This window comes from Dermochelys coriacea, chromosome 18 (assembly GCF_009764565.3).
Source record: "Dermochelys coriacea isolate rDerCor1 chromosome 18, rDerCor1.pri.v4, whole genome shotgun sequence".
Lineage (NCBI taxonomy): Eukaryota > Metazoa > Chordata > Testudines > Dermochelyidae > Dermochelys > Dermochelys coriacea.
This window is the reverse complement of record NC_050085.1, coordinates 1,367,699-1,391,894: the sequence shown is the minus strand read 5'-3', so window position 1 is coordinate 1,391,894 and position 24,196 is coordinate 1,367,699. Positions and strand designations below refer to the sequence as shown.

Genomic DNA, 24,196 nt, shown 5'->3' with positions numbered 1-24,196 from the left:
CAGCTCCATGCCTGCACTGGGTGCGGGGGCCCTTTGGGGAGTGGACAGAACTGATGGGCTGAGTCTGTTTATGGGAACACTTTCCACGGATTGCCATGTCTCCCCTCAGGAGCCTCCACAGATACCAGATAAAAGCCTACTTTTGCTGCCAGTGAATGAAACCCATTGGCATAAGGGGTAGAGCCCTGTGTTGCTGGCTCCATCCCCACCAATGGTGCATGGCGGGCGTGGCTCCAAAGGGCCACTGATAAAGGAGCTGACAGCAGCAGAGGATGGGTTTAACTGATGTTGATGGGGCCCCAGGCTGTCCTGAGGTCAGACTTTCCCTTGTTCATGGGCTGGGCCTTCCTGCCCTTTGCAGCCCCACTATGGCTGGGCTTGAAAACCCAGGGACTTCCCCTCTTTCCCTGCAACCCCCCCCTCCTTCACCTGCCTCTGCTGGCTCAGGGAGCCACCTCCTCCAAGACTGTGGAATAAAGGCCCTGCCACTAGGAGGAACTAGAGTTTAACACCCTCCCCTGCCCTTCCAGTGTTGCCCACACTAGACTGACCCCATGAAGCATCAGGGCTCCCACGGCATCATCCCCTCTCCTGGCTTGGAGGCTCAAGACTTTGGCCCCTCTCTTAGCAAGATATGCCCCACTGGTGCTCCGGGGGTACCCCGAGACCTAGTGCGGCTCAGCACCTCTCGCTAGGCACGCTCGCCATCAGTTAAGCCATGAGCAGAGGGCAGGGACCTCTCCCTCACCAGTGCCCTGTTCCCGCCCAGCATAGCAGCTCTGAGCCCTTTGCGGATCACAGGGGCTCAGTAGGGCCCCGGCTGTGCTGATGTATAGGGGATGCCCTGTGTTGGAGCTCTGTGATAGGGGAACCTCTGTCGGGATGGGGCTGCCAAGGGGCAGACACAATGCCCAGCAGTCTCCATTCCCACTCCAGGGCTGTTCCGGCCAGGTCCCCTCTGCTCAGCTGTGCTCTGGTGTTGCCCCTTCTCCAGCCTGCTGCAGTGCTGTGGTCAGGGCCTGAGTGTCTCTTGTAGCTCGTGGTGAGCAGGGGATGGGGGCTGAGCTGTGGGTGCTTCTGGCTGTGATTTGGACCCTCCCCACTTCTGGCGTTTGTTGGCTTGGGTGTGGCACTTAGGTCCCCCCAGCTCAGCTCCTCTGTGTTTTTGGCAGGGATGCTGCTGTACAATGGGCAGAAGAAGAGCACTGGCGCAGACTTCGTGTCCTTTGGTCTAGTGGGAGGCCGCCCGGAATTCAGGTGAGACCTGGCGATGCCAGCCCCTCCCCAGAGCCAGGCCCTTCTGCCGGGAGCAGCCACAGCCTGCACCAACCTGACCAGCTCTGAGCCCTTCCTGAATCCAGGCCGTAAAGTGAACAGGGCCCAGATCCTGCCTACGGCTCCGACTGGCAGAGCTGTTGAATAGAGTCGGTACCTAATTCTCATTCAGATGGTTGCAAACTGGCTGCCCAGATCCACTTGGTGGTTCTGAAATCCTGGCTGCCCTGATGCCATCTCCCACCCCAGGATCTGCAGTGTGGCAGACACTGACAATGTGGGGAGAGCAACATAAAGTGCATCTTGTGGCTCAGGAAATGGGCGGCCCAGGGGCTGCTTCACACCAACCTTATCCTGAACCGATGCTGAGTGCAGAAACCAGGCTCCAGGTTGCAGCAGAACACTGAGAAGTGCCAGGGACCCGGGGGGGGGAGGCGGCTCTACTCCCTTCCCTGTCTCCCACATGCTTGATGTTGCAGGTTTGACGCCGGCTCAGGCATGGCCACGATCCGGCACCCGGCACCGATCCGACTTGGGGCGTTCCACACGGTCCAGTTATACCGGAACCTTACCCAGGGCTCCCTGGTGCTGGACAGCCACCCTCCTGTCAACGGCACGTCCCAGGTAAGAGAACGCTCATGAGGCCCCATGGGGTGAGGCCAAGTTGAACTGCTGCAGCCTGGCCGTGCTGCCAGCAGGGCTGTGGGCCCGGCCATGCCATGCTGCTCTGGCTCCCCAGAGTGGCACTACACCTGGGACAGCCCAGCGGGGCAAGACGTGGGGAGGCTGGATGGCTGGGGCTGTGCCTGCACAATGCACAGGGTTCTCCTGGGACCTGAGGAGGGCACCAATGGTAGCCCTGACCCGCTGTGCCCATCATTCTGTGCCCCCCAGGGTAAATTCCAAGGGCTGGATCTGAACGAGGAGCTGTACCTCGGCGGCTATCCCGACTACAACGCCGTCGCCAAATCTGGTCTCAGCAGCGGCTTTGTGGGTGAGTGTAGGCGGCCTGGCTTCCGCTCCCCGTGCAGCCCTCTGAGACACCCACCCCGGGGCGCCCAGTGTGGGAGCCCTGCCTGTGTGTGGAGAACACCGCCGTGAGATGGTGATGGAGAGATGCTGAGCCCCTTGCCCAGCAAGGTTCCTTCCTTCATTGCTCCCCGGGCACTCTGCCCAGGCCCCCTGCCGCCCCTCAGCCGGATGTTTGCTGTTGCCCCTTTGCTCGGTGTGCTCTGACTGCCCCTGCTCCCTTTGTCCCCCCCAGGCTGTGTGCGCCAGCTGCTGGTCCAGGGCGAGGAGGTGATCTTTAAGGATTTGGACTTGAGAGCTCATGGTGTTTCAAACTGTCCCACGTGCCGGGACCGGCCATGTCAGGTAACTCACTCCCTTACCCCTGGCCCCTCGGGGCAGAGCTGATGCACAGTTCAGACATATGCTGGGACCCTCCTTCCCTGGGGTTGCACCAGTTTGGCCCCTAGGGGGCTCTGCTTTCCCCCATGGCATGTGCTGGCGCTGGCCCCAGGGCTCCTTGTGTTGTGGGATGTCAGCAGCAGCTGGGGGCAGGGCTCTGTCCCCTCTGCAGTTCTAACCCTCTGATTGCTCCTCCCCAGAATGGAGGCATTTGCAGGGACTCGGAGAGCAGCAGCTACGTGTGCCACTGTCCGCAGGAATTCACGGGGAGCAACTGTGAACACTCGCAGGCGCTGCATTGCCACCCAGGTATTGCCCCCCAGCACCGCTGCCGCATAACTACAGCACTGCCCCATAACTAAAGCACTGCCCACCCCATCACCACTGCCCCATGGCACTGCTGCCCCATAGTTACAGCACTGCCCCGTAGCAGCTCAGCAAAGGGGCCCCCCATAACTATAGCACTGCTCCACAGCAGCTCAGCTAGAGGTCCCCCCATAGTTACAGCACTGCCCCACGGCAGCTCAGTAGGGGGTCACCCCAGCAGCACTGTCCCATAGCTACAGCACTGCCCCACGGCAGCTCAGTAACGGGGTACTGTCACCACCATTGGCCCAGCAGGAGCTTTGCCAGGGGCCATGGTTTCACTCAGCTGCCAGGACCTCCCAGCTGCCCCATCCATGCGAGCAGGGCATGGCCCGTCCAATGGGCTTGCCAGGGTTACTGCACTAGGAGCCATGGGGGCCGTGCAGGGAACAGGTGCTGGCCATGGCTTGACTGCGCCACATGAGCTGCTCCATGCCCCCCACCCCTGTGCGGAGCAAGGGCACCCCCGCTGCAGCCAGAATGCCCCATCCAGGAGCTGGTGTTGACCCCCACTTCTTTGGCCCCCTGCCCTCCCTGCCCAGCCTCGTGCTGCCCGAACACTGAGCCCTTTTGTACCCATCTCCCCCAGAGGCCTGCGGACCGGATGCCACCTGCATTAACCGTGCAGACGGGCAGGGCTACCACTGCCGCTGCCACCTGGGCAAGTCTGGGGAGACATGCATGGAAGGTGAGTGGGGCGGGCGGGTCTGGCCGGGACAGTCCTGCCCCAGTCAGAAGGAGCTGCCGCTCAAAGGGCGGCTGGGGCCGGGGGCGATCCTCAGTAACACCCCCACTCCACAGGTGTCATGGCAACTACCCCTTCCTTCAATGGGAGCGACTCGTTCATCTCCTACCCACCCCTCACCAACATCCACTACGAGCTGCGCCTCGAGGTGGCATTCAAGCCACTGTCCCCCAGCGGCCTCATCCTGTTCAGCGGGGGGCCGGGCGCCCCCGTGGCGGACTTCGTGTCACTCGCCATGGCCAGCGGGCGCGTGGAGTTCCGCTACGAGCTGGGCTCAGGTAAGGCGCCGGGCGTTCGGGCGCGGCTGGCACTAGTCCCTCCCCAAGCAGGGCTGGGTGTTGGCATTTGCCCCTCAGCCCGCCCACTAGCGCTTGCCCCACCTGCCCCTGGCTGCAGGGCGGGCCAGCTCCTCACTGGGAGGATTACGTTTCTGTGGCCTCTCTGCTGCGGCTGTCTGCGTGGAGGCTGCTGGTGCCAGCTGCGGGGGGAGCTGTTCTGGGGGGCGCCTGCTGGGCAAGGGATGCTGCCCCACCACGCTCATTTCACCCCCAGGAGGGCCGGTCAGTTGCTGCTGCCCTGGGCTGCATTTGGGCCGTGGCCAATTCCTTCAGCCCCCAAGCGCCACACCACACTGGCTCCCTTTCCTTACTGGCACACAGGCTCTGTGGTGCCCTCCCAGCACACAGACCTCTGTAGCCCAGGATCCAGGACCTTGCAGCCATCTGCCTTGTCACTGGCTCCTGTGCATGGCCCCTGTGATGCCCCTTGGCAGGGCATAGGGCTCTGAAAGCACCTGCCATCCTGCAAGGTCCTGACATGCCCTGGCAGGGGAGATTGCGGCTACCCAGCCACTACAGGTGAAGGAGAGACTCCTGGGGCGTGCCCTGAGCTCGGCGCCAGGCGGCGTGCCCGTCTCACCATTCTCTCTCGCAGGCATGGCTGTGCTCCAGAGCACAGAGCCACTCGCCCTGGGCCAGTGGCACAAAGTCTCGGCAGAACGGATCAACAAGGATGGCACCCTGCAGGTGGACAGCAGCAAGCCGGTGAAGAGGTCCTCCCCAGGAAAGAGCCAAGGGCTCAACCTCCGTACACCTATGTACCTGGGCGGGGTGGACAAATCTGTGACACTGCCTGCAGCCGCCAGCATCAGCTCCAGCTTCCATGGCTGCATTGGGGAGGTGAGTCACACCCTTCTGGAGTCACTCCTGAGCCCTACAAGAAGTGGAGTCAGAGGAGGTGGTGAGCTGGGAGCCAGGACTCCTGGGTTCGATCCCCCGCACTGGAAAAGGAGTGGGCCCTAGTGGAGTGAACAGGGGCAGGCTGGGAGCCAGGACTCCTGGGTTCAATCCCTGGCACCAGAAAGGGAGTGGGGCCTAGTGGGGTGAGCAGGGGCGGGCTGGGAGCCAGGACTCCTGGGTTCTATTCCTAGTGGTACCAATGACTCTGGAAGTGGTTTACAAACACCAACAGCCCCATAGGGGGCAGGTGAACCCCTTCCTATTTAGCAGCAGGGGGCCGGCGGCTCAGCTTGGGACAGCCTGGGACCAGGTCACGCACTGAGTGGCTGCTGGGCAGCCTGGATCTCATATACTGTGTTCTCTACCCAGCTCTGAAAGGGCCCTTCTGTGCCAGCGCAGCCTGCCCAGTTTGGGGCAGTGCCAGCCTCCTCAGTGTAGGCCCCAGAGCCCCTAGAATCATAGAATCTCAGGGTTGGAAGGGACCTCAGGAGGTATCTAGTCCAACCCCCTGCTGAAAGCAGGACCAATCCCCAACTAAATCATCCCAGCCAGGGCTTTGTCAAGCTGGGCCTTAAAAACCTCAAAGGAAGTAGATTCCACCACCTCCCTTGGGAACCCATTCCAGTGCTTCACCATCCTCCTAGTGAAAAAGTTTTTCCTAATATCCAACCTAAACCTCCCCCACTGCAACTTGAGACCATTGCTCCTCGTTCTGTCATCTGCTTCCACTGAGAACAGTCTAGATCCATCCTCTTTGGATCCCCTTTCAGGTAGTTGAAAGCAGCTATCAAATCCCCCCTCATTCTTCTCTTCCTCAGACTAAACAATCCCAGTTCCCTCAGCCTCTCCTCACAAGTCATGTGTTCCAGTCCCCTAATCATTTTCATTGCCCTCCACTGGACTCTTTCCAATTTTTTCACATCCTTCTTATAGTGTGGGGCCCAAAACTGGACACAGTACTGAAGATGAGGCCTCCCCAATGCCGAATAGAGGGGAACGATCACGTCCCTCGATCTGCTGGCAAGGCCCCTACTTATACAGCCCAAAATGCCATTGGCCTTCTTGGCAACAAGGGCACACTGTTGACTCATAGCCAGCTTCTCATCCACTGTAACCCCTACGTCCTTTTCTGCAGAACTGCTGCTGAGCCATTCGGTCCCTAGTCTGTAGCGGTGCCTGGGATTCTTCCATCCTAAGTGCAGGACTCTGCACTTGTCCTTGTTGAACCTCATCAGATTTCTTTTGGCCCAATCCTCCAATTTGTCTAGGTCCCTCTGTATCCTATCCCTACCCTCCAGCGTATCTACCTCTCCTCCCAGTTTAGTGTCATCTGCAAACTTGCTGAGGGTGCAATCCACGCCATCCTCCAGACTATTAATAAAGATATTGAACAAAACTGGCCCCAGGACTGACGCTTGGGGCACTCTGCTTGATACTGCCTGCCAACTAGACATGGAACCATTGATCACTACCCGTTGAGCCCGATGATCTAGCCAGCTTTCTGTCCACCTTATCGTCCATTCATCCAGCCCATATTTCTTTAACTTGCTGGCAAGAATATTGTGGGGAGACCTTGTCAAAAGCTTTGCTAAAGTCACGGAATAACACGTCCACTGCTTTCCCCTCATCCACAGAGCCAGTTATCTCACCATAGAAGGCAATTAGATTAGTCAGGCATGACTTGCCCTTGGTGAATCCATGCTGACTGTTCCTGATCACTTTCCTCTCCTCTAAGTGCTTCAGAATTGATTCCTTGAGGACCTGCTCCATGATTTTTCCAAGGACTGAGGTGAGACTGACTGGCCTATAGTTCCCAGGAACCTCCTTCTTCCCTTTTTTAAAGATGGGCACTACATTAGCCTTTTTCCAGTCATCCACTCCTGAATTTTCAAAGATAATGACCAATGACTCTGCAATCACATCTGCCAACTCCTTTAGCACTCTCGGATGCAGCGCATCCGGCCCCATGGACTTGTGCTCATCCAGCTTTTCTAAATCGTCCCGAACCACTTCTTTCTCCACAGAGGGCTGGTCACCTCCTCCCTATGCTGTGCTGCCCAGTGCAGCAGTCTAGGAGCTGACCTTGTTTGTGAAGACAGAGGCAAAAAAGGCATTGAGTACATTAGCTTTTTCCACATCCTCTGTCACTAGGTTGCCCCCCTCATTCAGTCAGGGGTCCACACTTTCCTTGACTCTCTTCTTGTTGCTAACATACCTGAAGAAACCCTTCTTGTTACTCTTAACATCCCTTGCTAGCTGCAACTTCCAACTGTGATTTGGCCTTCCTGATTTCACTCCTGCATGCCCGAGCAATATTGTTATACTCCTCCCTGGTCACTTGTCCAATCTTCCACTTCTTGTAAGCTTCTTTTTTGTGTTTAAGATCAGCAAGGATTTCACTGTTAAGCCAAGCTGGTCGCCTGCCATATTTACTATTCTTTCTACACATCTGGCTAAACCCAGAGAGGCCCCAGGCACTGAGTCTGAGGGAACCTGTGTGCCAGTGACACGGCGTCTCCTTTCCCCTCCCCAAGGTGTTGATCAATGAGAAGAAGGTGGACATCTCCTACAGCTTCCTGCAGAGCCAGGGCATCACCCAGTGCTATGACAGCTCGCCCTGCGACCGCAGGCCCTGCCTGCACGGCGCCACCTGCATGCCCACTGGCGAGTACGAGTTCCAGTGCCTGTGCCAGGATGGCTTCCGAGGTGGGTACGCCTTGTCCCCGCAGTGGGAGCATGGGCAGGGCTGTGAATTACTCTGTGTAACGGGACACTGCCACCTCCCCTGCCAAGGGCCCAAGGACGGCTGGCAGCAGATTGCAGCCCCACCACTAGAGTGAGGAGGGGCCCTGAACTGGGCATCCCTACTCATAGGATGCTGCTCGGAGATGTGCCCAAGGTGGGTCCCCCATAGCTGGGGTCCCCTCTCCCTGGGGATCCATGATATGGGGCAGGAGTGAGTGTGCGTGTGTGTGTGTATGTGTGTTTGTCTGTGCTCACACGTGTGTGCATGCCCCCTTGTGGGGAGGCCCAATGAGAGGCCCTGCCCACAACCCCCCGGCTGTCTCCCCACAGGCAATCGCTGCGAGTTCTCTGAGGATCAGTGCCTGCTCAGGAACCCCTGTCTGAATGGTGGGACGTGCAAGGCAAATCAGTGCCTCTGCTTGGCCGGCTTCTCGGGGACCTACTGCGAACAGGGTACGCAGACTGGGCTGGCGGGCAGGGAGTCTCACCCGCCCCTAGCACATCCCCAGGGGACCTGCCAGGGATCTAGCCAGGCCCCTAGAGAGAGGCAGGTGCTAGCGCAGGGCAGCAGAAGGCCCCTGGGCGCTGTGGGTGCAGGGGGAGGGGAAGAGTCAGAGTGGGGCTCGGGGGCCTGAAGAGACCAAGGGAGGGAACCAAAGCTGAGTGTACAGGGGGACAGGGGTGGGCAGCAGCATGGCTGGGGCTGGGAGGATGGTGAGTCAGCATATCTGGAGCTGGGGGGGCCAGGTGGCAGTGCATCGGGGCCTCGGGGTCTTGAAGGAAGCAGTGTGCCATGGCTTGGGAATCTGGGGGGCAGTGTGTGCTCGGGGCTGGGGCTGGGGGCAGCGTGTGCTCGGGGCTGGGGCTGGGGGGGCAGCGTGTGCTCGGGGCTGGGGCTGGGGGGGCAGCATGTGCTCGGGGCTGGGGCTGGGGGCAGCTGGTCAGGTTTGGAGCGTAGCACTTGGTGCCCTCAGCCCTGTGCAGTGGAGGGACCAGCAGGGAGCCAGCACCGGGGCCCAAGCTGGCAGGGCTACGGGGGCTCCCTGGCTGGGCCAAGCCCCCTGCCTCCTCCCTGGTGTGGAGCAGCTCGTGCCATGTGCTGCTCCGCCGCGCAATGTTCCCTGTAACCCGCGTCTGTCTCTGCTCCATGCAGGCCTGGCCCTGGCGGCGCTGGACCGTGAGTGGGCCCTGGAGGGCAGCGGGGGGAACGGTACGGCACCTACTTTACTTGGCATTTCACCCGCTGCCTCTCTCCTTCCCCCTCGCTGTGCTAGCAACACCCATGGGCATCCTGGCCCAGTGGCTCCCAGATTCCTTGCGGGGGGTGGCCAAGGTCAGGGGGCAGCTCACCCCAGTGGTGGGCTCTAATGAGCTGCAGGGGTAGCGTCAGGAAGCATCACTGGCTGGCCTGTGCTCACCCCCTCGCCGCCGGGCGTCTGCAGCAGGTGCAGACCCAGCTACTTACAGAGGGTCCTGGGCGCAGCCAGGTCAACAGTAAGCCCAGGTGTGGGACGGGGCGGCTCCCAGCGCCCGCTGCTGTCTGATCTCAGCTCTCGCCCTGCAGATGCCCCAGGCCAGTACGGAGCCTACTTCCAGGGCAGTGGCTACCTCGCACTCCCCCGGCACGTGCTGCCCCGCAGGTGAGTAGGCCCCTATGCTGGGCAGGGGGAGGAGGGGCATCGCCCCATTGCCCGCATGCCGTCTGTGTTCAGGAAGGCCTGGAGCTCCCAGCATGTGCCATCGGGGCGAGCACTGGCTCTGGCTCCCAGTGCCAGGCACGCGGTGTTCTGCGTAGTGGGGGAGGGAGCCTGGAGCGTGAGCTGGGCAGGCAGCTCCATGAGCAGCCATCTCACCAAGCCCCACCAGAGGCCATGTGGCCTGGCTCTGGGGGCAGAGGAACGGCAGAGCTGGGCCCTGGTCGGGGGACTGGAGGCTGCGGGGGGCAGGGCTCCCGGGGCACACCATGATCTGGTCCCTGCCTCCCGCCCGTAGACCCAAGGGCCCAGGGCTGACAGTTGCTGCCTTCTCCTTGCAGTTACCCCAAGTCTCCAGAGACCATTGAGCTGGAAGTGCGCACCCGCTCCCCGAACGGCCTCCTCCTTTGGCAGGGCGTGGTGAGTCGCACTGGGGGCTGGGCTCCATGGCCCTTGCAGTGTGGGGGGATGCTCAGGGTGAGCACAAGGGGGAGAGGAGCTGGGCTGTGGCAGGTGGGAACCAGGCCAGCGCGGGTGGCTGGGGCAGGTAGGAGATGGCTGGGTGACGGGGAAGGGCTGTCTGGGCTCCCTGGCATTCCGGAATGGAGGCTGGGCCAGGTGAGGGTGACATGGGCCGGATCCAGAGGGAGAGGTGGGCAGGGGCAGGTCGGAGACGGGGCAGCCCCGGCAATGAAAGCCCAGGGGTGAGCATGGTTCCAGCATACCTGGCGGGGCTGGGTTCCAGGGCTGAGGGCGGCACCAGGGACAGGCTGCAGCCATGTCCCGGGCCGGGGCGACTCCATCTACAGCACTTGCTGGCCTGGAGTTCTGCAGCGGTGGGTTGAGAGCAGCCAGCAAGGGGGGAAGAGGGGCCAGTGCGTGAGGCAGGACGGAGCTGGGCACACCCCACTGGGGAGAGGGCCAGGGCATCCCAGATGGCTGAGAGGACACTGGACGTACCAGCTTCTCCCTCAGCACTTGTTTCAGAGTAGCAGCCGTGTTAGTCTGTATTTGCAAAAAGAAAAGGAGAACTTGTGGCACCTTAGAGACTAACAGATTTATTTGAGCATAAGCTTTCGCGATGAAGTGAGCTGTAGCTCACGAAAGCTTATGCTCAAATAAATTTGTTAGTCTCTAAGGTGCCACAAGTCCTCCTTTCCTCAGCACTTGGGAGCACAGTGAGCCCCTCAGGGGCCTATGGGCTGTGGGGAGCCAGGATGGAGGGCAGGGCTAGGTGCATGGGCCCTCAGGAAGGGCAGAGCTTGCTGAGTAGCCAGCTTCCTGGCTGCCCTCTGGAGAGGAGGAGAGGGGCCTTGTTTCCAGGAAAAGGGGTGCAGCCGCAGCTCGGCCTGGGGCAGAGGAGGAGCAGGGCACAGGGGAATCTGTAGGGTGCCAGGCGGGTCTGACCAGCAGTGCCCGCTGCTGTCAGTTGGGGGATTGGCTGCTGAGTGTGATCAGGACACCCACCCACGAGCATAGTGCACCAGCCAGCATGCTGGGCTGCTCCCTCCACGGCTATGGCATGGGCTGGAACCCGGATCCACTCTGGACTCACATCCTATCCACCCACGCTGTCTGACCTGCCTGCGCATGCATGAAGCCGGCCTGTGCCTCCTGTCTCAGGCCAGAGAGCCAGGCCTGTACTAATCTGCCATGCTCAACTGCTCATTCCATGCCACGCCGGGCTGGCGTCGCCCAAGGGTGCTACTCCCTGAGCCATGCCATGGCTGCCAGGCTCCCCATCACCTCCCTGGTGCATGCTGCTTTGCTAGCCATGGGCATTTCACCGCCCTGTTGCATGTTTCTCCTCCAGGTGACGGGGCAGCCTGCTCTCAAACCACATGCTATCAACGAGGTATTTACTGCAGTGCCCTCAGGCGCTGGGCCTGGCACCAAATGGGGAGCAGCAGTGGGACTTACGGCCTCCGGGATCACCAGGCTGTGCTTGCTGCAGGGGCGCGAGTTGGCATGGGTACCACCATGCACCCCGGCCAGGGACACACGGGGAGCCCCGACTAGCTATCACTCCCTGCGACTCGGCCCCCGACAGCCATGTCCCCCACTTGTCCCCAACCGCACAGGGGTGGGATTTCCCACACCCCGCGCAGTGCAGCTGGCTGCCCATGCAGGCGTTCCCCATTGTACGGGTTCAGTCGGCTCATCCAGCCCAGGTTGCCAAGAAGCTCTGCAAGTGAGCGTGCGCCGCTTGTTGGCTGCTTCATGGGCCCCCCGGCGCTGCTGGCTCATGCCCTGGGCCCAGCCATGGAACTGGCTCCCAGTTCAGCTGGACCCGTTCCCGGATGGCAGGCAGGGCCCATGGGTCCCAGGCTGGCTCCTGAGCAGGGTCCCAGCCAGACAGGAGACAGCAGACCCACGATGCCTCTCTCTGGCAGGAGCAAGGGCAGAGCGGCAAAGCCAAAGACTTCATCAGCCTCGGCCTGACAGATGGACACCTGGTGTTCAGGTGAGCTTGGCCTGGTGCCAGCCGAGGAGCAAATGGCCTATGTGCCCCTTGACGTGCCCCTCCTGCCAGCCAGGGAGCATGTGCAGGGCACAAGCTAGAAACCCCAGAGCGCCTGCCTTGGGACCCCAGATCCACCTGCCCTGGGCCCACCTTCTCCCTGCCCCCAGGTCCACCTTCCCCCTCCCCCCGGCATCCCAGATCCACCTTCCCACTGTCCCTAGGACCCCGGACCCACCTGCCCTCAGGACCCTGACCCCCTTCGCCCTGACCCAGGACCCCAGATCCACCTTCCCCCTGCACCTGGGACCCTGGACCTACCTGCACCCTGGATCCACATTCCCCCTACCCAGGATCCCGGACCCACCTTCTCTCCCCACTTCTTTCACATCAGATCCACTCTCCCGCCTCTGAGACCCTAGATCCCCCTGAGCCCCACCCCCAGGGTCCCAGAACTACCCTTCCCCGGTCTCCCCCAGATCCGACTGCCCCAGAGCACTGGGTAATGCAAACACTGCTTCCCCCCCCACCCCACTGCTAGTGCTGGGTAATATGTGGATGCTGTCGTTTCCTCCCGCCCCCAAGCACTGGTTTATGCGGATGCTGCCCCCTGGCAGTGGGTGCTAATACCAGCTGTTCTCCCCGCAGTTACCAGCTGGGCAGCGGCGAAGCCAGCATCGTCTCTGAGGACCCAATCAACGATGGAGAGTGGCACAGAGTGACGGCCGTTCGGTGAGGGGCCCCAGGGCTTAACTCAGCACAGTCCCACAGCCAGACAGCCCCCTGGGAAGGGAGGGGGAGGGAGCCATCCCACTGCAAGGCAGCCTCTAGCTATTCTGAAAGGGTCCTTAGTCCCGGGCTCCCCCTGCAGAGGGGCTGATCCAGGCTGCAGCCTGGAGCCGGGGAGCCCAGTGGGGTGGCAGGGGAGTCACTGGTGTCAGTGGGTGCAGCTCCCCCCTGGTCGATCATCCTGCCCCCTCGCTCCCGGCTGGGATAGGGGCTGGCCCTGGACGAGCCTGGCTCACGCCTGGCTCTGTGCCCTGCAGGGAAGGCAGGCGGGGCTCCATTCAGGTGGATGGCGAGGAGCTGGTGAGCGGGGAGTCGCCAGGCAGCAACGTCATGGTGAACACCCAAGGCAGTGTGTACATAGGTGAGGCTGGGCTGGGGACCTGCGGGGCATGAGCGGACGGGCTGCGTGGGACTTGGGAGACCTGGGTGTACTTGGGGTGGGGGGAGAAAGGAACTGGGGCTCTCCCCTGCCCCTGCCTGCTAGCTGGACCCTCCTGTCCAGGAGTCCTGTCTGAGCCCCCCCACCGCTTCTGGAACAGAACAAGGAGTGAGGGCTGGCCTGGCCCAGGCTGGGCACTTCCCATGGTGGGATGGGGCCAGCCGAGCCCAGGTGTGTCACATGGTGCGATTCTGCACTGGGGAGCAGCAGAAGCGACACTCACGGTTTTGGGATGAGCTGAGAGGATCATGGTCTCTTGGTGAATTCCCATAAGCCCCCTCCCAGAAGGGAGAGAAGGGTCTAGTGATTAGAGCAGGGGAGGGGAGGGGGTTCCATCCCCAGCTCTGCCCCTCGCCCTGTGTGTGTCCTTAGCTCGCTCCATGCCTCGGTCTCCCTACCTCTCCCTGTGAACAGGACGCAACAGCCGCTGTGCTGGGTCTGACTCAGTCCGTCCAGCCCGCTCTCTGGCAGGCCGTGAAGAGCAGTGGGCCATGTGGAGTGATCCAGTCCCGACTGTGGCCAGCGGAGCGCTCGGGACAGCCTGGGGCTGCCCCGGCGGTGTCTTTGGGAGCTGACTGTTTCTCCTCTTGCCCCCAGGAGGCGCTCCTGCCATCCGAGCCCTGACCGCCGGCAAGTTCCGCTCAGGAATCACAGGGTGCATTAAAAACCTGGTGCTGAGCAGCGAGCAGCCGGGCCAGCCGCCGCGGCAGCCCATTGACTTGCAGCATCACGCGGAGGCGGGAGTTAACGTGCAAGAGTGCCCCTCATAGGCTGGCTGCCGCCGGCCCCGTCCGCCGCCGGCCCCGTCCGCAGGCCGATTGAGGGACCTCGGCTATTTGTTATTACGATGATTCATTTTTGTAAAGAAACTCAGAGGACAATGGTGCTTCGCTGCTACCCCAAGCGAGCAGGGGAAGGGTTTGTTTGTGTGATTGGCGCGTGGCAGCAGGGGGCAGCCACGCCTCCCGCCAGCCCCTGGGCACGCGGACCCTTCGGACCTGAGGAGACGGTGGATTCAACCCAACCGCCGTGGGCCCGTGGCCATAGACAGCCGGGAGCCCAACCCAGCGCCAGCCCCTCCACGTCCTGCCCAGCAAGGGCCCCACGGGATGGGGAGCCCACGCCTCTGCTTTCCTGCTTCAGCGCTCGGAGCATGTGCCCCTGAGCTGGGCAGGAAGGAGGGTGCCAGCTGGCTCTGCTGTGCCCTATGCCCGCTGAGGAATGGGGGGTCCGGGGAGAGGGGGAGACGGGGCATCTTTTCTCCTCTGGGGAGAGATGGGATCCACATTCATCCTTCCAGAGTTAGGAGAGTGGGATCAAAGTCACAGCCCACCTTGCAGGTGGCATGCCTCACCCCGCTTGGGGGGAATCGACAGGAGAGCCTGCCCCCTCTCTCCGGGAGCAGTGAGGGGGCAGGCAAGGGGCTCCCAGCCTGGTCACCCCCACCCCCTCCATTCCATGGGCCAGCACTACAGGAGCCAGCAGGCCGGGGCAGGGGTTCCCACCAGGATCTGGTCTGTTTACACTGGCCATCCCCATTGCCTCAGCCACACTCCAGCACCTGCACCACAGCTGCCCCAAGCCACTAGCTGAGCTGTCTCCCTAGACCCTCACCTAGAGGGTCGTGCCCACAGAGCAGGAGGGCAGGGGCAGGCCCCAGGAGCGACAACAGCTCATGCTGCAGGGTACTCTGACCAGCATCCCGCATGCATAGCTGGGGGCCCATGCATGACAGCAACCCCATGGCTTGCTCCAGGGCCGAGCAGAGAGACCAATGGTGGTGGCAGGAGCATCCCATGAACAGAGGCTGTTAAATGTCCCTGTGGGCAGCAACGCAGACCAGCCCTCAGGGCTGGATTGGGATGCCCCCAAAGATCATTCCTCCCCAGTCAGATGGGCGGACAGACGCAAGTGCCTTACTAGCAGCAGGACCCTCTGGGGTCCGAGCTGCCCCTATTCACCCAACAACCATTGGGCAGACCCTTGAAAGCTGCCCACCCATTCCCTGCCCTGCCCGGCAGGGGGCATTCCCTGCTCTGGAGCCATCTGCTCACAGGACAATCTTCGGTCACTGCCCTTGCCGGCTCTGCCAGGTCCAGAACTAAGCACTCACCCAGCACCGAGCCCTGCAAATTGCACCACCGACTGCAATGGCTGGAGCTTGCCCAGCATCATGTAGTGGGACAGAGACAACTCGGCCTAGGCAGTGGCAGGCTGGGCAGATCAGCCCACTGCAAACAGCCCTTTGCTCCAGCCCACCACCAGCTCCCTGAGCAGAACCGAGAGCTCCAAGGGCACCTGTTCTAACAGAGCCCAGCCAATGTCACCTCTCTGCCTTGGGTGACGTCCCGCCCCGGGGCGAGGCGCCAGCACACGGCACAGCTCCTGCTGCCACTGCCTTGCATTGCCCTTCTGTCCGGGGCGGCTGCCATCCCAGAGAACAGCAGGGAGCCGGGCTGCTTGTGTTCCTGCCATTCAGATGGCGTCCTAATGCACCTGACCCCAGATCGCATCCGGCTCGTGCTGTTTCACTGGATTCCTATTAAACGACAAATAATGCCTGAGCTGTCTGTCAGAGGGTGAGCTGCACCTCGCCCCGTGTGTCTGCTTCAGGCGCCTGCCAGCCGGGCCAGGACTCAATGCAGGGGGTGTTAGCAGTTGTCCCATGGGTCCCTCTTTGTTAATGAGGCACCAAACAGCTGCCAGTGCCTGCACTAGCCGGGGCCTGGATGCAGGGTCTGGCAGGGCCCCACCAGTCCTATGGGCCCATTAAGCCAAGCCAGCACCTGGTGGGGCTTCTTGTGGAGTTGTGATGGGAGCCAGGCGAAGTCCATGTTCCTCTTCCACTGGCTAGGGAGCAGCATTTGCCTTGGGGTGTTTGGGCTAAGGCCACGGCCCCTGCTGGACCTGCCAGCCTTGCTTGCCCCCATCCCAGAGCCTCCTTTGGGGAGCCCAGCTGCAGCCAGATGGAGCCGGTGCTGCTTGGAGCTGGGGGAAAGCCCCAGGTCCCCTTTAGCAGAAGATGGGGGTTGGTCACTGTTCCTAAATAAACCATGCTGAACCAGACTGGGGCACCATTGCTCCACCTCAACCCGGCAGGGGGCAGGGGGCAGGGGCACTGCACCACACCAGCTTGGTAGCAAGGCAAGAGGGGCAGGGACCTGGCCGCTGGCAAAACTCCCCCAGTGGCAGGCTGGGGGTAGGGGGGGGTGTCAATCCCAGCCCATCCTGGGCCAGGCTCTAACCAGCCCAAAGCCGGTGTTCGATTCTCCCTGAAAAGGCCCGGAGCTTCTCTGCTCAGCCTGAATCATCTCAGGGATGGGGCTGCCCCACTGCGCTGTGGGAGTGCCCCAGAGTGACGGGCCTGGACCAGTGCCTGGCTTCCCAGCCTGAGCCGGGTCACGCAGAGGGCAGCAGTGCCCATTGGTGTCGGCTATCCTGAGGTTGGGAGCCGTCTGGACCTGGTTTCCAGAGGGGCTGAAGGCCGGCAGCTCCTGGGGTTGCAGAGGAGTTTGTGGGCTTGAAGTTGCTGCCAAATCTGGCCCTCAGTACAGACTGGGCACCTGGAAAACAAGGTGCCCCAAAGCGTCTGCTTGTGACAAGGTGGGTGCAGCACCCCAGGAAATGGCCAGGCCTGGTCACCCCCAAAGCTCTTGCAATAGCATGACCGCAGCAACACGGGCAGTACTAGTGATGCCCACCCAGCCCTCCCCGCTTGCAGGGCCAGCTCAGGCTGGGCACACACCGCTCCCAAGCAAAGGGTGGGTTTGTTTTATTAGTGCTGGGCTCACATCCTCCGCCAGTTCCACCCCACAGGTTGAGACAATGCATTTGGTGCGGCAGGCGTCACAACAACAATCACACACACAGATCTGAGGGGGACTCAGCCTGCCCGCACCAGCGCAGTGCTCAAAGGCCAGGAGCAAATCCCCACCCAGGCCAGTGAATCAGTCGCTCCTTCCGCAGGGGCAGCTCCAGGGCTCCCGAGCTGCCCTCTGGGCCCTTGGAGGCCGCCGCCTCTGGGGGGAGGCACATGGGGCCTGGCCCGTGTCTATGGGAGTGGGCAGAGGGGGTATTGGGAGCTGCCCCATCCCCTCTCATCTCCCCCCGCCCAAGCCAGCAGAGAGAGTCCCTGCAACACAGGCAGGAAAGGTCGGATCCCGGCTCCTCCGGCAGGGGGGGAGGCCCAGTGCCCACCCCCGGGCAAAGATGGCATGGCTGGCATCAGAGAGGCAGGTCGTCGCTGAGCTGCGGCGTGACTTTGCCAGAACAGCCATGGTTCCTGTGGGCACAGCTGCGGGGGCAGAGCTGGCACGAGGCCCACACGGAGTTGCAGCCAGGCAGGAACCGGCAGGCCCCAAGTCTCCAGACAAACCAGCCAGGGGACCAGCAGCACCAGAGCAGGAGGGCTGAGCCCACGCCCAGCCCCAGGAGGATGTAGAGGGGCAGCAGGGAGCGCGAGTTCCTCTCACCTGGAGAGGAAGGAAAAGGGCTGGGGGCAGTTAGTGCCAGGTGCCTCCCTTCTGCTCCCCAGCACTGCTCTGTGGCCATCTCTGCCCCCAAAGCGCCCTCGACGTGCTGGAGCCAAAAGCAGACAACCCTGGCAAGCCTGCCCTGCCCCAGGGTGGGCAGAGCCCAGGGGGCTCCTGTGCCCTCAGTGCTCCAGCCATGGGGCCACAGGGCCTGAGTTGCTGCCACCCTGCTCCTTCTGCCATGTGGTGCTAAGCCAGCTGCACCGTGCATGGGGGCACGAGATACCAGGGACAGGGTGGATGCGGGACGCAGGGGACAGCTGGCAATGCTGCCTCATACTCCCAGGCGTTGGCCCTTGGAGGGTCGCTGTAGGGGGCATGTTGGGAGAGGAACAACACAGGTGCCTGTTGCAGGGCCCAGAGCCTCGGCGAAGGTCAGCGTGAGACAGCAACTGATCTCCCACTCTCCTGCCGAGGCACTACTCCTAGTGCCTGAGCTCAGAGCGGGGGGAGGAGGAACACACACGTGAACATGCCTGTCATTGCACATGTCATCGCACACACAGCCACCTGCCATTGCACACCCGCATGTGTCATTGCACACGCAGCCACCTGTCATTGCACATGTCAATGCATGCACACACATCATACACCCACCTGTCATTACACACTTTGCACACATGCACATCTGTCATTGCACACACCTGTCAATACACCCACTGCACAGATGCACATACCTGTCATTACACATGCACACACACCCCTGTCATTACATACACATGTCACCATGCACACACATCTGTCATTGCACATGTACATACACAGCTGTTTTTGAATATGCACACATGTAAACATGCAACTACCTGCCATTACACACATATGCACATATGTCATTACACATATAGACTTACACATCATTACACAAACCTGGCATTACACCTGCACACAGGCCTTTCATTACACATGTGCCATCATAAGTTTGTCATTACACATGTACACACACATCTGTCATTGCACACGCATGCCATTGCACATGAGCACATATCTATCATTGCATATGGACACACACACCTGTCATTACACATGTACATACACCTGTCATTACACATACACACACACACACACACACGTCATCACACATGCATATGCACCCACCTATCTGTGCATGTACCTATGCACGTGTCAGCACACACACATCCCACTGGCATTGGACACGCACACACAAACACATATCTGCCATTGCACATGCACCCATCTGTCATTGCCTATGAGCACGTGTCATCACACAAGTACACACTGATGTCATTGCACATGCACTAACATTGTTATTGCACATGCACACGTTATGGCACACACATTGCACATATACACACCTGTCATTGCACATCTCCACACACGTGCACCCACTTGTCATTACACACATCCACCTATCACACACATCTGTCATAGATGCACGCACGAGTCATTGCACACATACACCCTGCCTGTCATTATACACACACACACACATCATCACAAATGAACACACGTCTGTCATTACAGACACATCTCATTGCACACACGTCATTACACATAGAATCATAGAATATCAGGGTTGGAAGGGACCTCAGGAGGTCATCTAGTCCAACTCCCTGCTCAAAGCAGGACCAATCCCCAACTAAATCATCCCAGCCAGGGCTTTGTCAAGCCTGACCTTAAAAACCTCTAAGGAAGGAGATTCCACCACCTCCCTAGGTAGCGCATTCCAGTGCTTCATCACCCTCCTAGTGAAAAAGTTTTTTCTAATATCCAACCTAAACCTCCCCCACTGCAACTTGAGACCATTACTCCTTGTTCTGTCAGTCACATTCTCATTGCACATGCACAAATTTGTCATTACACACCTGCGTACATGTGCACACGCCTGTCATTGCACATGTGTGTCATCACATATGCACACATATCTGTCATTGCACATGGACACACATCCATTATTACACATGTGCACGTGTCATAACACGCTCACACATCTCATTGCACACATGCACAGCCACCTGTCATCACACACACATCATCATGTCTGTCGTGACACACACAGAGCTCTCATTGCACACACACACACACACGCATACACATCAGTCAATCCTTTTGCAAAGTGCTGGGGACATCCTGGGCTTTGACCTCCCAGGAGCAAGATCAGATTGGGGAGAAAGGGCCCTGGCTGCCCACAGGTTCAGGCTTCCCCGGGGGCATGTCGCAGGGAAGGCTGGTCCAGTGGTTAGGGTATTGAGCTGGGACCTGGTTCAAGTCCCTGCTCTACCACAGTCTCCCTGTGTGACCGTGGGTGCTCTGGGGCTCAAGCACTCACTGAAAATAAATAGGGGGTGCTCTGCCCTGCCCCCACTTGGCCTCTCCCCTCCCCGAGCTCCCGCCCCCGACTCAGCCTCTTCCCCTGCTCGCATGGGGTGGAGGGAGGAGGGGACAGAGTAGAGCACCCACCACCTGCGTGTGGGCGGGTCCCAGACCCTGGCCATGCCCCAGTCCCCGTCTGTACCATGAGGAACAGCCCAGCCCTGCCCCCAGGGCATGCGGAGAAATCCATTAACAATGCCAGGCGCTGAGCACATTTCTGGGCCAGGCCCGGGACTCTGCACTTGGACTTAGGTACCTGCTGCAGGCTTGTCCAGGGGCGCAGTGTCTGGGGCCAAGGGCTGGCTCTTCTCTGCCCCCCCACAAGCCACCATGCAGGGGGTTACACTGGCTGCAGGGCTGCTCACCAGCTGGAGAGATGCTGATGTGGGGAAGCGGCCTGCATGGGGGAGAGGAAGGGGGTGTAATTGCACCAGCTGCCGGTGCGGGCGTCAGCCCAGCAAAGAGCCCCCAGGCCAGGAAAACCCTTGGAGGGGAGCAGCCCTGAGCTCCTGCTGCCCCCTCCCACCCTGGCAGCCCTTTTCTGGCAGCTGTCTCACTGAAGGCCTCAGAGCCCCCCACCTCCCTGTCCGTTTGCTCCCCCGTCCTCCCATCCAGAATGCTCCCCTGCGCTCCCGAGTGCACCAGGCAGGATCAAGCCCATATTTTCCAGCCCTCTTGTCCATTACTGCCCTCGGGGGCACTCCCTCTCCCCCCGCCCTTGCCCTGGGTTCTCCCCACCCGCACTGACCTCTGCAATTGGCAGGGGGGTGGGCCGCCTGGTCCGAGCCGTCCCCGCAGTTATCGATGCCCATCCGGTCACACACCAGGCTCCTGGGGATGCACTTGCTGTTCCGGCACTGGAAGTATGGCTCCTCGCTGCACTCGGACATGCTGAAGCCTGAAATGGACATGGCCAGCACTGACAGCATGGCTAGGAGCAGCTATGAGCATGCACTGGCATGGGTACGTGACTCAGTGGCAGAGAGGGAAATGTGACCAAGCTGCCAGGCTCCCAGGGATGAGCTGTTTAGGGTGCAGGAGGGGGAAGCTCAGGGCTGGGGCAAGAGCTTGGGGTATTGGCTCTGGGAAGGAGTTTGAGTGCAGGAGGGGGTTCTGAGCTGGGGGGGTGGGGCATGGGAGGAGGTTTGGCAGTGGGGCTCTGGCTGGGCAACACTTACCTCAGGTGGCTCTCGGAAGCAGTCAGCATGTCTGGCTCCTAGGCAGAAGGGCCGGGGGCTCCGTGCGCTGCCTGTGCCTGCTGGCACCTCCCCCACAGCTCCCATTGGCCAATGGGAGTTGCAGAGTTGGCACTCGGGGCAGGGGCAGTGTGCGGAGCAGACATGCGGACTGCTTCCAAGAGCTGCGCAGAGCCAGGTCAGGCCTGGAGCCTGCCTTAGCCCCACTGCGCCACCAACTGGACTTTAGCAGCCTGGTCAGTGGTACTGACCGGAGCTGCCAGGGTCCCTTTCCAACAGGGTGTTCCAGTCAAAAACCGGACACCTGGCAACCTTAGCCATGCCGCAGAGTTTCAGACCCAGGATCTCTGCAAGCTGGGGCCCTGCCTGGGGCACTGCAAGCAGAAACTTAACACCCCACTAGCCACAGGTGAGACAGCAGGGCCAGCATGCCAAGAGGCTAAAGGACATGGCAGCACCCACTGCTCTGGAGGGGAGATGGCCTCTCCAGTCAGGGGGAGGCATCAGAGCAGCGGGGGTGTCTGACCAGGGAGAATGGCCTTTGGTTTCTCTTGGAACCACTGGCTCTGGAGCCTGGCAGTGACCACTGAGAGCGGAGCCAGGCTATCGTGCCATCAACGCCCAGCTCACTGGCATCAGAGATGGGTCGCCACTGATCTCAGCAGGGCCATGAGTTCACACTGACTAAAGGGCTCTTTGCAGCGCTAGGAACCCTGTGTCTCAGAGCCCAAGACAGTCGGCACAACCTGAAGACCTGAACTACACTGGCCACAGTGTGTGTGTGTGTGTGTGTGTGTGTGAGAGAGAGAGAGAGAGAGAGCGTGAGGTTCCATGTGAGAGGACATGTGCAACCTTGTGTGAATGGTGTGTGTGTGCACGCACAAGTGTGTGTACTGGAGTGTGTGTGCAGCTGTTCATGTACAGCCTTGTGTGAGACTCTGTGTGTGTGTGTGTGTGCAGGCGTGTGTTTGTGTGTGTGCAACCTTGTATGAGAGGTGTGTGTGTGTGCAGGCATGTTTGTGTGCCTGTGTGTGTGTAAGCATTTGTGCAGCATTGTGTGAGACGCGGTATGCGTGTGTCTGTGTGCAGCCATGTGTGTCTGTGTGTGTAGGTATGTGTGCAGACAGTGTGTGTCCAGGAATATATGTGCAGCTGTTCGTGTGGGGCATACGCACACGTCATTCTGTGTTCCAGACAACTGTGGAGTCCCTGGCAAATAGGTGCATTTTCCCCATGCTCTGATGAGTGTTCCGGGTGATGTGCCATCACACACACTTGCTGCCAAGTCCATGTCACTCCTGATTCACCCCCCACCCCACCAATCATGTGGCCTTTTGAATCTGCACCCCCTGGGTGTTCATGTGCCAGCCCTGCCTCTGCTCCCTGGCCTGCACCTGATCCAGCCACCCCAGGACAAGACTCCTGTGGAGCTTGGTGGGGATTCAGCAGGTGGCACAAATACTCAGTTTATTTCCTCCACTGAAGCCCTTTGCCACATGTGCCCTGGCCCCGTGACAGCCAGTGACCAGGCCCCAGGGCACAGCTGGCATTGGCCCCCATGCAGGCGGTGGGGGCTGGGCAGCTGATCTTTGGGCTGGACACTGTGGTTGGAGCTGGGCAGTCTGGCAAGGTCCTTTGGCTCCTGCCCCCTGCACGTGTTGCACCTCACCCAGTCGGAAGGATGTAAAATCGCCAACGAAATCCACCCGGGGCTGCTGCCCCCGTGTCACCAAGCGCAGGGTCAGGTAGTTCCCAGTGGACAGGATGGGCCTGGGGATGCTTTTTCCACACAGCGGGACCCCCAGGGGCTCAGCAGCACGACCTCTGCCATCATAGAACTGCACATATGATCCAGCATTGCAGGGATCCTGAAGCTGCCAGTCTCCACCAGATGAGGTCTGTCCAGGTCCCCTTTGGCTAAGCCGGGTGGTCTCTGGGGGCAGAGGTGCTTGGGTGGCATTGGGCGGGGGCCTGCCGCTGGGGACCAGGCGCAGCAGGCTGTACACCAAGAAGAATCGGAACTGAAACTGGACTTTGTCTTTGGGCGATGCAGCCTGCATGATGAGGGAGCAGTCTGTCCCTGTGGCCACGAAGTAGTAGCGCCGGGAATCCCTGTGCGAATTGATAATCAGCCCGTCGTCTCTGATGGTCAGGCCACAAAAATCCACCAGGTTAACTGGGGCAGGGGAGAGAGAGAGAGAGTCGCCATCCGAGCCCCAGCAGGATGTGCAGCCCCCGAATCCCAGGGCCACTGCCTCTGTCCCTGCCTTGGGAGACGGCAAAGAATGGAAACGGCCCTGGGGTGGGAGTAGGCTCGTCCCTGCCTAGCGCCCCCCTGCTCTAACAACGTGCACCAGCTCGCACGGCCGCGGCCCGCTCTGGGGACACAGATACCGCCTTCCAGGGTAGCTCCTCTGACTCTAGGGCCAGGATGCACAAACCCCACAGCAGGCAGGAAGGGGTTAAAGAGCAGCCATGGGATCAGGCAGCCCCGCCCTGCACAGCTGTGACTGATGCCAGGTTTGGAAGAGATGCTTACCAGGGAGAAGCCCAGCTCAGAGGACCCCAGCCCTGGGAGGGCATCAGGCCTCTACCCTCAGCTCCCAGAAAGGAGCCCAGCTGCTGTCAGGCTCCTGCACACAGTGGGTGCAGTACGATGGCCAGGCCGTTGGTGGGACAGGAGGCATGGTGCTGGGCTCTATTGCTGTTAGTTTGGTTTTCGTGCTTTGCTGCCGCACCCCCTGGCTTAAAGTGGTTTCCATCATTAACAGTTTGGTTTAAAGTCTCTCAGCACCCCCACTATAAAAACTGTTCCAGCACCTCTGGCTGTGGCAGCGGCTGAGACCACGAGCCTGGCCCAGGGCAGGATGCAGACAAGGCGAGCCCCTGCACTCAAGCTGGGCTGGTTCAGGAAGTAGCTGAGGGAAGAAGAAAGAGGGTTGATGAGGCAGAAAACCCGCTTACTGCAGAGTCCC

The 24,196-nt window shown here is 60.5% G+C and overlaps 2 protein-coding genes across 11 annotated transcripts in view; one reads left to right on the top strand and one right to left on the bottom strand.

The window, feature by feature from the left end:
- Window positions 1-15,726, top strand: part of HSPG2 (heparan sulfate proteoglycan 2) — a 183,434-nt gene extending 167,708 nt beyond the window's left edge. For 8 of the 10 annotated variants that reach the window (XM_043500066.1, XM_043500073.1, XM_043500072.1 and 5 more), the window contains 18 exons: window positions 1,173-1,257; window positions 1,755-1,899; window positions 2,170-2,269; window positions 2,540-2,649; window positions 2,886-2,994; window positions 3,641-3,739; window positions 3,853-4,074; window positions 4,730-4,974; window positions 7,569-7,740; window positions 8,110-8,232; window positions 8,933-8,989; window positions 9,344-9,419; window positions 9,815-9,893; window positions 11,287-11,328; window positions 11,867-11,937; window positions 12,583-12,666; window positions 12,981-13,084; window positions 13,760-15,726. In XM_043500066.1, the coding sequence (XP_043356001.1) occupies window positions 1,173-1,257; window positions 1,755-1,899; window positions 2,170-2,269; window positions 2,540-2,649; window positions 2,886-2,994; window positions 3,641-3,739; window positions 3,853-4,074; window positions 4,730-4,974; window positions 7,569-7,740; window positions 8,110-8,232; window positions 8,933-8,989; window positions 9,344-9,419; window positions 9,815-9,893; window positions 11,287-11,328; window positions 11,867-11,937; window positions 12,583-12,666; window positions 12,981-13,084; window positions 13,760-13,932 (2,096 nt within the window). In that variant the 3' untranslated portion in view covers window positions 13,933-15,726. The remainder of the gene's footprint in view (window positions 1-1,172; window positions 1,258-1,754; window positions 1,900-2,169; window positions 2,270-2,539; window positions 2,650-2,885; window positions 2,995-3,640; window positions 3,740-3,852; window positions 4,075-4,729; window positions 4,975-7,568; window positions 7,741-8,109; window positions 8,233-8,932; window positions 8,990-9,343; window positions 9,420-9,814; window positions 9,894-11,286; window positions 11,329-11,866; window positions 11,938-12,582; window positions 12,667-12,980; window positions 13,085-13,759) is intronic. The other 2 variants (XM_043500074.1, XM_038376887.2) reach the window with 1 other exon arrangement.
- A 1,186-nt stretch (window positions 15,727-16,912) lies between these two features.
- Window positions 16,913-24,196, bottom strand: part of LDLRAD2 (low density lipoprotein receptor class A domain containing 2) — a 42,536-nt gene continuing 35,252 nt past the window's right edge. Inside the window, exons 2-5 of the mRNA XM_038377032.2 lie at window positions 22,891-23,397; window positions 20,774-20,923; window positions 20,282-20,422; window positions 16,913-17,634 (exon numbers count right to left, since the gene is read on the bottom strand). Coding sequence (XP_038232960.2) covers window positions 17,387-17,634; window positions 20,282-20,422; window positions 20,774-20,923; window positions 22,891-23,397 — 1,046 coding nt within the window. The 3' untranslated portion in view covers window positions 16,913-17,386. The remainder of the gene's footprint in view (window positions 17,635-20,281; window positions 20,423-20,773; window positions 20,924-22,890; window positions 23,398-24,196) is intronic.